This window comes from Delphinus delphis, chromosome 15 (genome assembly GCF_949987515.2).
Source record: "Delphinus delphis chromosome 15, mDelDel1.2, whole genome shotgun sequence".
Taxonomy (NCBI): domain Eukaryota; kingdom Metazoa; phylum Chordata; class Mammalia; order Artiodactyla; family Delphinidae; genus Delphinus; species Delphinus delphis.
In genome coordinates, this window is record NC_082697.1 from 4,821,624 (window position 1) to 4,834,892 (window position 13,269).

General features: G+C 45.3%; 1 protein-coding gene across 1 annotated transcript in view; it reads left to right on the top strand.

Annotated features, from left to right (window-relative positions):
- LOC132438982 (serine/threonine-protein phosphatase 4 regulatory subunit 1-like) overlaps nt 1-12,400 on the top strand; it is a 47,390-nt gene extending 34,990 nt beyond the window's left edge. The window contains 8 exon segments of the mRNA XM_069541452.1: nt 2,378-2,473; nt 3,346-3,531; nt 3,841-4,002; nt 5,185-5,285; nt 7,468-7,588; nt 8,379-8,513; nt 10,871-11,012; nt 11,845-12,400. Of these exon segments, the coding sequence (XP_069397553.1) occupies nt 2,378-2,473; nt 3,346-3,531; nt 3,841-4,002; nt 5,185-5,285; nt 7,468-7,588; nt 8,379-8,513; nt 10,871-11,012; nt 11,845-12,002 (1,101 nt within the window). The 3' untranslated portion in view covers nt 12,003-12,400.
- The last annotated feature ends 869 nt before the right edge of the window (nt 12,401-13,269 follow it).

Consider the following 13,269-nt stretch of genomic DNA (forward strand, 5'->3'; position numbering starts at 1 on the left):
GCACAGGCTCTGGACGCGCAGGCTCAGCGGCCATGGCTCACAGGCCCAGCTGCTCCGCGGCATGTGGGATCTTCCCAGACCGGGGCACGAACCTGTGTCCCCTACGTCCGCAGGCGGACTCTCAACCACTGCGCCACCAGGGAAGCCCTTGGAGGGGCGATTTTGAGAAGACAAGTAGCTCACTACTGTTTCTCCTCTAGTCTGGAACCAGCCCCCGTGAGGCTGGGACTCCGTGTTTGGGGCGAAAAGGAAGCCTGGCACTTATTTCTCACCTTGAGTTTCTCTAGCTTTCCAGCTCGCTCGTGGTAGGAGGCTCTGATGCCTTCTTAATTCCTACTAAACTCGCACATGGACCCCTTTGAGTTGGGGTCCTTCACAGGTAGTGGTGAGACTAGCAAATTAAAATTAGCAAGGGGTCTGTGATCATAAAGTCATGATGTGTGGGCACCCTCTCATTTTCATGTGCCACGATGGAGAATCTCTTTAAACTTGTGGTCTCCAGGGTCAGAATACCAATTGTTTCTCCATTCACACGGTTTATATTTTGACGTCCATGATTAAACGAACTTATCACCTCCTTTTACCCCCTTGGTCTACTCCAGTGAAGCTAAACAAACGACGAATTAAAAAAGCCTGAATATAAAATGTTCAGGGGTTATTAAGGTTGCCTTTGATTAGTAGGGAATGAGATGATATCCTGTTTTGCTGATTTGCTTCAAAAAATAGGCAAGAAAGCTCACGTTGTTACCTTTGTTACCTGGAGTATAAAAACCACCTGTGTTGAGTGGAAAGGCGTGGTCACGTTTACCTTGGTGGGAGATGTGATGGGATTCGGGCTTCTTTGTCATATGCAGAAGTGAAAAAGGAAAAGAGAGAACAGATTCCTCCAGGTTGGCTGTCTTGAGCGAAGGATCTTAAAGGGGCCTGTATAATTGGGCTTTTGGTTTATGGCGATGGATGTCAGGGCTCTTGAATTTGACTCTTAGGTTCCTAAGGGATCGGGCAGGATGCCTCTAGTTGCAAAAGAAGGAAAAAGAACAAAAAAACTCAGAGCTTAAGCCATGAGGACAGAAGAGGAGGTGAGGCTGGGAGGCTGCTCGCCCTTGGCCCTTGCGTTGACCTTGGTCCAGCTCCCACTCCGCCATCTTCACTCACCAGCTTGGTCCCGAGATGCCCAGGGGAAGGAGGGGCCTGTTTCTTCCCACTTGTCTCTTTTGACTGCCAGGTAGTTTTCTGGGGAAATGACCTCCCAATTCCCTCTGGGGTTGCCTTGACTTGGGTGGTTTACTTAAACCTTAAGTAAACCTTGGCTCCTGGAATAAGTGCTGTATGTAACTACGGCACTGAAGACTTTGGAATAAAGTTAATTCCTAGAAGGAGAATAACGCTGTATTATTTATTAATCTATATGAATTTATTAACTTGGAAAAACTGGGGTCCTAGGTTATCATACCAAAATATTTCTGTTTTATCATGTCCTCTGTTAAAATAAGCAGTACATTTCAGTGCAAACCTTGGGAATTGAAGGTTCTGGTAGCGTGCCTCAGAGCAAGCGAAGCATCTATCGGTGTATTAATCGACTTCCTGGATCATATATCGAGCTGATTTGTCAGAATCCATTAAGCTGGTAGACAGTATGACATTTCAAGTGCAAGTAGGAAAATCCGTGTTATGGTTGAAGGAGAAGGTCAGGTCCATCTCAGTTAATGTTAATCAATGACCAGAGACCAATATGTCACCGCTGGATGGTCCAGCTCATTTTAATTGTTAACCTAATGTAAAGGTTCATCAGCAAACATTAGAGGTATTTGTACATGTGAAAATTGAGAACAGTTTTCTAAATACCCTTTCATCAGCCACATCTTTTCACTCAGATTAAATGGGTCCCCCCAGCCCCCCGCCTCTCCATCCTCTGTCTGGAGTCCAGAGCACTGTACTGTCTCATCCCTGAGAAATGCTGGAGGTGCTCTTCACCATTTCTTGCAGACCTTGCCCTGCCTTCCGGAGTGGCCTCTGCTTTAAACATGCGACCGTTACCTAAGGGCATCAGCTAACCACACTGGGGACCCTGGGACCTAAAGAAGGGTAAATACAGACTCGAGTTGTTGGTACTCACCAACAAGAGCCTGTCTTTTGTAAGGGCCTCCAGCAGTCTTGAAATTAAAATGCACTTGAAATGACTGACCTATATGGTATCATATACAACTGTGCAAATGTATTTTTTCACATCTGGAGGGACACCAGTGTCTTCAGGGGAGCTCTGGTCTTGGTCTGCAGAAGTCACTTTTGGCCTTGAAAGAGGATTCTTTGAAGGGGGAGTGGTAGGACAGCTTCCTCCTTTGGACCACGTTGGTAATGTGCCCGATCAACTCTGCAGGGTCCAGGTGAACCTGGCAGTGGAACCAGTGGCCATTTGGAGACTGACCAGAGGCATGGCTGCAGCCCACTTGAAGAGGATAAATCTAAATCGCAGGTTCGTTCCTTGAAAAGAAAAGCAACTCAGAACTGCATTTTCTGGAAGTTAAGTTTAAGAACGGCTGTTGGAACCAAACGTTTTTCTTGCATCAGGATTAATGACATATCTTAGTTCATAATCTGTGTTGCTGATATTTCCTCTCTAACTGAAAAAAAGTAAATTCTCAAGTGTTGTTTAAAGTCGTCTGAACAGTCTCGAAGGTATTTTAATAAAGCAGATCAAAGGTGAGAAGAGAATTTGGCATGTGTATGTTAATATGTAGTGTCTGTTTACACAAGCCATTTAGCTCCTTTCTTTGTCTGAAAAGTTTTCGACAGCTTCCTTTGTTGAACTGTGTTTGGTTTTGTTCTGTCTTGTGGATTAGCTTCTAGTGCTGTGGCAGTTCTCTTAAGGGTTTTTAATTATTGTACCCCCTCGTCCTTGCAGAGAAAAAGGTAAGTGGGTGATGTCTTATGAAGGCAGTATCCCATCAGTTGGAAAAAGGTAGTAGTGAGCAGAGTGCAGTGGCTCTGGCCATAGGTGCTGGGGGCAGTTAATAAGAAAAGAGGAGCTAGTTTGCATTCTCCAGAGCTGCGTGTACCAGACCAGCCAAACGTTGATATTCTAGACTGTGCTCTGTGATATCCAGTGTTGGACCAATTTAGAAAAGATGAGCGTGGCCACTGCTTTAACTTAAGACCAAGCTGACTCACTACATGCTGAGCAAGAAGCTCGTGCAATCCAGAGCCCCGAGCTTTGGGAAGGCCTCTTGTTCCTCTTATACCCCCGCTTTGCTGTTTTCACCTCCAGGTTCCAATGTCCTCGTCTTTCATGAGTGTTCTCCTTCTCTACTGCAAGCATGATGGTTCCCTTCCTCTCCTGTTTCTCAGGATATAATACCTCAGCCCCTGCTAGATCAGTACGTGTCCATGATTGACCCAGCTCGAACCCAGACCGTCGATACCGACATCGCCAAACACTGTGCCTGCAGCCTCCTGGGGGTGGCGCTGACACTGGGCAGGCAGAATTGACACTGCCTGAGAGATACGTACGAGACGCTGGCTTCCGACGCACAGGTGAAAGGGGCCTTTTCAGGGGCAGGCACAGAATAGGGTGGGTCATCTAATTAGGGAGAGCGGGAAGCTGCGGCAGGGCTGCTCGCTGACCTGTATTTTATGTGGCCGCCATTGGCTTGTTTACTGGTCTCTGATCAAATGAAGCTTTAAGTGGTCAACCCCTGGCAGTATCAGTTTGGCCCCACAAATGCCACTTATGCTCTCGATGACACTGAATCATGCTTGCCTTTGTGGTCCGTATGTCTCTGCTCTCGATAACACTGAGTCATGCTTGCCTTTTGTGGTCCGTATGTCTCTGCGCACCCCCAGTGGAAGGTCCGTCAGACCTTAGCCTTCTCCATCCACGAGCTGGCTGTGATCCTTGGGGATCAGTGCACGGCTGCCTACCCGCTGCCCATCTTCAGTGGATTTTTAAAGGACCTGGATGAAGTACGCATAGGAGTTCTGAAACACCTGTATGACTTTCTAAAGGTAGGAAGAAGGATTAAAACAAAAAACAAATCTCCCCTCTTCAATACAATTTTTATATATTTATTTGGCTGTGTCGGGTCATAGTTGCAGCACACGGGATCTTTCTTTGCGGCGTGTGGGCTCTTTGTTGCAGTGCCCGGCTTCTCTAGTTGTGGCACGTGGGCTCCAGAGTGCGCGGGCTCAGTAGTTGCGGGTGAGGGCTTAGTTGCCCTGCGCGTGTGGGATCTTAGTTCCCCGACCAGGGATCGAATCCGCATCCCCTGCGCCTGAAGGTGGACTCTTAACCACTGGACCACCAGGGAAGTCCCAATACAATTTTTTAAAACCCTGGATATGTAAAGTATCAGTGGAATAAAAACCAGAGACAGCTGTCTGGGTCTCTTCAGTTGAAGCATGGCATCCAAAATCTTAAAGTGGGCATTCTTTCGGTGACGGGTAAATATTTTTATCTTTCCTCCTAATCTTCCCGTCCCTTAGAGTTCTAATTGTATGGAGGATGGTAGACAGATGGCCCAGCACACTCTTGAGAAAGAAGGAACCGGGCTCCCGGGTGGCGTGTGACTTGCCCGGGGTCACCTAAGGGAAGAGCCAGCTGAAATCCAATCTCAATTCTGCACGAAGGGCTCTTTCTTGCAAGATGTTGCTGCTTCCCTTCTTGCCTTCCCCCCGCCCGCCCCCGCCCCAGAGGAACGATGAGCGTAAAACTAAGAGTTTAAAAATGACCTAGAGAAACTAATTACTTGCGTCCACATGACCAGGAGCTGCCCTTGACGGAGTCTGGCGCGTGCCGCATCGCCGGAGATTTTCCTGTCTGGTGCAGGAGCACACGAGCAGTGCCACCTCCCTGGGAAGCAGCGGGGCATTATCTTCCAAGCACACACATGCTTGGTTTTTTTTCAGGCAGGAAATTGTGAAAGAAGGATGAGTAGGGGGCGTGTAGAAACACACAAGCACATATACGAACCAGGGGAGAAAAATTGGAAGCAGTCAGGGATGCGTTGGACGTCTGTTAACAGCAAAGCTAATTCACAGCCACACTGGGTAATGGAGTACAAGGCATCAGGGAAATGCACGGTTCTGGCTGGTGACAAATGTATAATCTGAAGTATAATAAAACAGTCTATTTGGGGACATTTTGAAGGATTATATATTTTTATTTATATATACATTCTTAAAAAATAGTTGCTTCATGAAGACAAGAGGAGAGAATATCTTTATCAGCTTCAAGAATTTGTAGTGACCGATAACAGCAGGAATTGGAGGTTTCGATATGGACTGACAGAGTAAGTAAAGCCTGTTTGGGGTTATGAGAAGGCAAGCTAGATGGAATAATTCTTAATTTCCCTACCTTATAATTGATTTCTAAAGTAGCAGTAGGAGTGTTCTTTTGGATAAAGAGATTATGTTTTTATTAAGGGATAAAATGAATTCCAAAGCTCTAAGTTACAAATACCACAGTCTCTGGGGAGACATTCATTTTCAGAGGCAGGCAGGGCGAGAGTCACTTTGGAATTAGAGTGTTGTGCTGTTCTGTAAGCCAATTTATTTGAACCAAATGAAAGATGAATCACCCGCTCTTCAATATTTTCCTATTTATCGGAGCAGTTTTTGCCAAAGCTTTCTTGAACATTCTGAGTGTAGCCCTCTGTGTAAGGGCACAGCGCAGTTTATACACTTCAGCCACTAAGGAAAATTATGTTACAGTGAGAGATATGAAAAGGTCTAACCCAGATGAAGCGATTATTTAATAAAAACGTCCCCCAAGGTGGCTCAGATCTGTACATCATTTTGTGTGTGAAGGAGTTATTTAATTCCCCATTTTGTGCCAGCAGGAGGAATGTTCAAGGTTTTAGTGATTCTAAAAGAGTGAAAGTGTCACTTTAAATAATTCTCCGTCCCGAGGTGTATAATGTGCTTTCCGCAGTATTGAGTGGATTTGTTTGTGGTGTTGTTGTTTGGGTTTTAGTTTTCACCTTGTCGAGATTTATTTCAGTATCTCTAGTTTTCATTTTTCTTGCCCTCAACTGGAAATCTCTCAAATAATTGTCTTCCCTGTAGAAATCCATCAGGCTTTTGCGGCTCTTCAGGATATGATTTGGCCTATGCCAGGGGCAAACTGAAAGATTTTCTCTTTGCTGTGATCCTTAATCATTATGCTTAATTTGAGAGATTGAGGTTTCAGTCATTATGCCATGTTCCCGGCGTGTGTTCTCAGAGAACCGAGGAAAAACAGGCCCACGTTTTTTTCCATGAAGGCATCGCGCCCTCTAGCGGCTGAGTGCAGGAACTCGGCGAGGTCCGTCTCGGGCCGGGCGGATCTGCTTCCCGGGAATGGGGATGGGGATGGGGATGGAGATGGGGTCGGGGCCGGGGATGGGAATGGAACCGGGCACTGGGGACCCCGGGACGGGGTTGGGGCCGGAGGCCGGGGATGGATTCGGGCCTGGGGACCGGCTGACCAGCTTCCCGGGACCCGGGACCAGCGACGGGGACGGTGTGGAGCCGGAGCCGGAGCCGGAGCCGGTGCCGGCTGCGATGACCTGCTTGCCGGGGCCGGGCCGGGCCGGGTCGGGCCGGCTTGGCTCGGCTCGGCTCGCTTCGCCCGACGGCGTTGTCTCCGAGCGCGGGCTATCTAACTAACATCTCTGCCATGGTTATTGAAGGCAAAGCCACTGATACGAATTCTGTGCTTCCATGCCCACGATATTGGTATCACTTTTCTGAAAACAGTGCTTTTTGATATGAACGTATTCACCGGCACCCCTGGCTTTTGGTTCTAGCTTCCTTCCAATCTCTTTTTCATTTCCTTTCTTTTGCCAGTGTGGAAATAATGCCATTTATTTTCATACCCTTCTCCCCTTCGCCGTTTAGAAAACAGTGAAAGCTTTGGTAGTAGGTTTTTCCCACCAGCCATCTTATGAATTTTTCCCTGGGAGTAAAGAGCTCGTGTTCCCGTTCTCTCCAGGTGGAACTTGTTGGATTGAACAAGGCTCGTACGAGAACAGTGCGTGAGCCGGCCAGCAAAAGCAGAAAATTTAATTTGCAGCGTCAGGAGCACAGTGGAGACAGTGAAATCTCATGTGTTTTCCCTTGATCTGGCGATCTTTGGGAACTTCGGCGTCCTGGCTATTTTTATGTTATCTGATTTTTAAAGTTTTATGTGCTTTCGAACTGATAACCTAAAGTTGAAATATTGAATCCCTATTCATAAATTTCTCAGCCTGTGTTTTACAAAGTTTAATTTATTTCCTTTCTGTTTGATTTGTGTGTGAGAGAGAGATGAAGAGTTAAGATTTTTTCCCCCAATTTTCTTTGCGTGGCCATTTTCACTCAGCTTTCTGCTTCCGTTGATCTCCCAGCCTGGCTATTTTTATCTATAAAATGAAACGAGAATAAAGAGAGGTTGATAATGTGTTTTTCACCCCCCAAACAATTTCTTTCTTTCTTTTTTTTTTTAAATTTCAGACAGCTGATAGTGATTTTGGAACTCTATAATCCCAATGCTGTTTATGATTATTTCGTGCATATTGCCTTAAAGTTGTGTGCAGATAAAGTTTCTGAAGTTCGGTGGATCTCCTTCAAGCTAGTAAGGAATCATGACCTTTTCTGTTAATGATTTTTAGAAAAAGGAATATTTATGTTTCTTCCATTTTAACTTTTTTATTTTTTCTGGGCTTAATTTGTCCATTTACCCATGAAAGCAGCTTTTAAGTTTTGAAATTAGGAACTGTATTATAGTTTTATCAGTATGTAAGATAGCTCTTTTGTTAAGCAGTATACTTGAGTGATGAAAATTGTGGATAAATCGCCTTATGTATGAAACTCTTTAAACAGTGGCTGAGTGTTTCTTTTCAACACAGATTGGGTTGACTCTCCAGCATGGTTTTGTAGAAAAGTAGTTAGTGAGCAAAAACTCCAGCAAAGAAAAGCCGAACCTGTTTTATGTGGGCTTGTACCAGCTGAATACTGAGGAAAAAAATTCTCATTTGAAAATATTTACTAAGGTACTCTGATGGTGCTAAAATTTTATAAAAATGACATGTTCTGAAAGGTAATGATTTAGTTGTTATGCAAGGGGACATTTTCTAAACTTTGGAATCTTAAGAATAATGTATTTTTCTAATGCCAGTCCCTTTTTACATTTCATTTTATGAAGGGTTTTATGGGTGTGAGTGTGTGTGTATCACCATATATTTAAACATCTTTTTTCCTCTGTATTCTAATGATCACTGTGACAAAAATGACTTTCTCGCGTGCTTATAAATTCGTCTTAAAGGTGGAAGGGTGCATCAAAATGTCTAGTTTCCGTGTAGAGTCGTATTCATAATCCAAGTAGATGGCAGCATTCTAAATTCGCTCTTCTAATATTTTCACAGGTTGTAGCAATTCTGCAGAAGTTCTATTCCAACAGTGAAAGTGCGTTGGGGTTAAATTTCATCAATGAACTCATCCTAAGGTTCCGGCACTGTTCTAAGTGGGTCGGAAGGCAAGCGTTTGCTTTCATTTGTCAGGTTAGCAGGGCCTGGGGGGAGCATCTACCCTGACATATGTTTGCCGTGTGATATCAACACACAGCACCAGGCAAAGAATCTCAGCCCCGGAGGACTAGCCAGGAACCTGGGGAGCAGCGGACCGAACCCCCTTATCTCACAGGAGATTGTGACAAGCCAGTTTGGAAAAGGGACTTGCCCAGGGTTACCCAGCCCTTCTGTGCAGTCATCCTATGCATAGTGACTGAGCACCTACTGTGTGCCAGGCCTGCTCTAGATGCTGGGGACGGAAGAGGAACAACCCCCTGCTCGCCGGCACTTTCCATCCAGGGAGGTGGGGGCCAGGCCCAGACCGTGCTCCCGTCATGTCCAGCGCAGGGCTGCTCCTCACTGCGCCCGCCGCAGTAGGGAGGGAGGAAGGTGGGGTGAGGGGCACAGCAGTGGGGCAGCTCGGGGACCTTTCGTCTCTTTCAGGTGAAGGTCAACCCCTCAGATCGCCCTCTCTACTTAGCATCTTGGAAGTGAGGGCATGATTTATGTCTGGCTGGGGAGGACGGCTGTCATTTTGGATCGCCTCCGTGTGCCGGGCATCTCGTCCTACACCTGCTCCTAACAGTAAGGTCTGCCAGGTGTTGAGCTCAGTGCACCCATGTACTTTTAGACCAGTTGTTCTAGCTGAAGGAGTTGGAGCCCAGAGAGGTTAGGTAACTTGCTCAGGGTCACCCAGGAAGTGTAAAGCCATGATTTTCTTTCTGCTGAACTGTTATTTTAACAGTTTTAACTTCTCCTCATGCACACGGTCTATCATATACAAAGGTAGAGGGAACAGTAGAATGAACCTGCACGTACTTGTCACCCGGCTTTGTCAGTAATACAGTAAATCTGTGATGGGGCTCTACCTGAGCCCTGGCCCCGCAGCAGCCCCCTTTCCCTCCCCCGGAACCACCCGGCCTCCCTACTGAGGAACTCACCAGGGCCCCCTGTAGGCCCGCAGGGGTATCACAGGGGTACTTTGGCCATCTACTTGCAGAAGGGCAGTAGGGGGCAGGGTCAGTGCCAAAGTCACAAAGCGCAGGCCTGATACCACAGACTTTCATGAAGAAGTCAGTGCTGCCCACTATTTTGTAGAGAAAGGGTAAATGAGATATTTTTGCTTTTATTTTTAAATTCTTTTTCTGAGATTTAGACGATCCGCGATGAAACAGAAGGAAAAGGCACCAACTAATTTTGTTCGAGAAAAATCAGTTTTTTGGTGTGCCTTCATTAAAGCTTTAGAAAACCTACAATACCACAAACAAAAGGACAGTGTCCTCAGCCAGGAGAACCTCCCGGTGGGCACATGGATCCCTGTTCAAATGCAGGGAGGCGTCGCAACCTGGAGATTGGGGGGCCGACTTTGTTACTTTGAAGCCTGGGTCTACTGCTTCCCTGCTGGGTGGCCTTGGGCGAAGCACCCTCTCTGCACGGCCTTTCCGTGTTCTGTAAGATGGAGTTCCCGGGGTACGGGCCTGCCTCCTGGTGTGGCCCTGAGGCTTCAGTGAGCTGACGCATCCGAGTAGCCAAGCACGGTGCTGGGAACCCGGAGAGCACTTACTACATATCAGCTGCTGTTGTTACCCGGTAGTGGGAAGAGCTGCAGGATTTAGAATCCACATTCCTTCCTTGGAATCTCCACCTGCTGCTGCCTGTGGGTCTTGAGCCTTTGGGTGTCACCACAACATTGGACTCACCTGTAAAACTAGGCTCAGTCTGATTTCCATGGCCGGCTATGAGAATGAAATGGGAGAATCCACGTACGACTCTTTGTAAGTACAGCAGCAGTAAATGCTAGCTGTTCACAGAGGGCCGGGCACTGAATTGGGGTCTGGGATTTGGCTGTCATGTGATAGGCGTGGTCCCTGTCCTCAAAGCCTGAGCTCTGGTGAGTAACAGGCGTGAAGGTTCCCAACCCTTGTTGGCGGGCGCTACGCTAGCCTTTGCAAAAATGGTTTGCCATCCCCATTGCTACTCCATGGTACAGGTGAGGAAACCGAGGCCCGGAAAGGTGAAGCCAGTTACTCATGGCCACGAAGCTAGAAGTGACCAGGTTAGGTTTTGAACCTGGACCTGTCTGACTCCAAAGCCTTTGACTTCCCCACCAAATATTACACCACTTGTACCCCAGTGCTTGGTAATGAATTATAAAAGTGTTAACTGTGTTTCTAACCAAATTCGGTGGTTGAGATTTTAAAATTCAGACACACACACACACACTCCTCAGACCAAAAGATCCTGAAATTACTTCTTTGGAATTACAGAAGTGGATGTTTCTAGAAAAACCGTGCTCATCACTATTGAAAAAGGTCTGTTTTCCGGCTCTGGCTTTCTCTTCATCACAGACAGTGGTGAGCGAGGAGTGTATCCCTGTGGACCAGTTTGTTGAACACTTACTCCCCAGCCTTGTAAGCCTTGCATCAGATCCTGTGCCAAACGTAAGGGTTTTGCTAGCCAAAGCTCTAAAACAGACACTGTTGGGAAAGGGTACGCGGACCATTTTTCTGAGCTTACAGATTTTAAACTTCATCAGGCAGCAGCCAAATCTCCTCTTCAGGGAGTTGTGGCAAATTGTGTGGTAGCGTACTTCAGATCTACTATATAAATTTATAAGTTAATTTTTTTGCATACGTTATGTTATTTATAAAATGACTAAGAATTAAGATAGCTCAGTTTTCTATTTAATAAACATACTGAAATGCAAAATATTACATAGTCTTCTAGAAATGAGGGAAACTTTTATAAACTTTAAGTTATGACAGAGACAGATTATGAAAGGTAGTCAATTTAAGCATTATCTATGGTCAGTTTTTAATCGTATTAATTTTGTGGTCAGTCAGAAAAAGTTTATACCCCAACCTAGTCAGTTATTTTAAACCTGAACAGGACTTAATATAAGACTGTGTCCCTTGTATAGTTCACGTCTACACCACATATTCGGGAGAACATCTCATCTCCTGCCCTGCGTAGCCCTTTGTTGCCACTTCCCTCCCATCCTCCACCCCATCTGTCCAGCAACCTGCTCCCCACTGCCTGTGTTCTGTGTTGCTAATTCTTTTGTACTGGAGGGAGGAAAAGATAATATTAAAAGATTTTTAGTTATAGCTGAAAAAATATGCATGCCTATTCTTAGAAGTTTGTCTTTAAAATTTAGGAAATACTCTTTGATTCAAGCAATTTTATCATTTTAAAGGACTTACTCTATGAAAAATGGTTTATTGTCCTGAGATGTGGTTTAAAAACAAAAACCAAACCAGAGTATGTTTTTGAACACAGTTCACGGCACATGTGATTCAATTTCATGTCTTTTTCTCTTTAGTGTATTTTAGAAATGCCGGTAACCCTCATCTTGAAGTCGTTGAAGAGACTGTCTTAGCTTTGCAGTCCGACCGGAACCAAGATGTTTCCTTTTCTGCCACCCTAGAACCAAAGCGGCGGAATAGTATAGACACTACCATGCTAGAAAACCAGAATTAACCAGTCTGTGGTCACTCACAATCTGGTCATTTCATGTGTGGCATGTGCTGCTCACCATACCTTGAAGGGGAACTGATTGTATCATACCTGCCCAGGGAGGACAGATTTCTGAAACTCTGATGTTGTTGTGTTCAAATGACCCCTTTCCCATCTGCACTCACGGGAACTACTGCTGGGATGGGCAGGAGTCCCAGGTGGCCCGGCCTGTGCTGCGCTCCTGTGCCCCTGCCTGCCTGATCAGGAAATCTGTTAAAAGGCTGCAGAACCAGGTGGCTCACTGAGGGTGGCGGCGGGGGGACCTCCATGGCATCAGACTGCCTGGGAGCGGTTTGTTTTCTCTATTACAGACTATATTATTTAACCCCCAGCCAACCCCTCCCCCCCAAAATAAAGTACGTTATTAGAAGCTTTTAAGTCTTTGATAGACTTGTATATTTGGCTTCCCTCATGCTTTCCTATAAAATATAGTTTATGGTATTATTTTTAACTGAAATACTGTACATATGTAAATAACTCTTGACAGGAAGAAAATATATTAATGTAAGATCAGCTTCCTATCAGTGAACAGAACAAATACATCATTTAAATTTATGCTCCACTTTGAGCTTTGCACTTTGGGCTGCAAATATAGCCCAATTTGTTTACTTTTGAAAAATGTGATAGTTAAAGAAATCTACTAAAGACTGATTTATGGCAGTCTTTCTAATATTGTACTTTTGTTGTAAACTGTACTCGGAACTTTTCCTCAAGCACTCACTCCCTCCTCTTCTTGCAGGAACTGTTTCCGTAAAGATAGGTACTGGCCTTTGATGGAGGCGTAAAGCAGAAAGACTTTCATTCTTACATGGCTATATTATCATTTGTTTAAGAACTTGGGGGTGGGGGAATTGATCACTGAGGTGCATGGATATTGGCTTTATATCTGATGCTTTAGAATCTTAACAAAAAATAGGAAATCATAGTTCTGACCACTCTATATAGTTGGCCACAAATACCAGTGATTTGGGAGGTTAAATTATGATACTCTTCAAATCTAGGTACACAGGACTTAGATTTCGTGCTTTTAAAATTTAGACTAAGGGAAAGATACTCTAGAATTTAAACAGGTTTTGCATTAGTTAATAACTCAAGGCTCTATAACCAGTTGATTAAATTCTGCATACATGTATGCTGAAGTTATTTTTCTTGTTTCTATTTGTATCTTCTCAAAGGCAAGCATAAGGGAAGGAAAGAGCAGCCCCTTTGGGGTCCCAGAGCTATAGCTGCA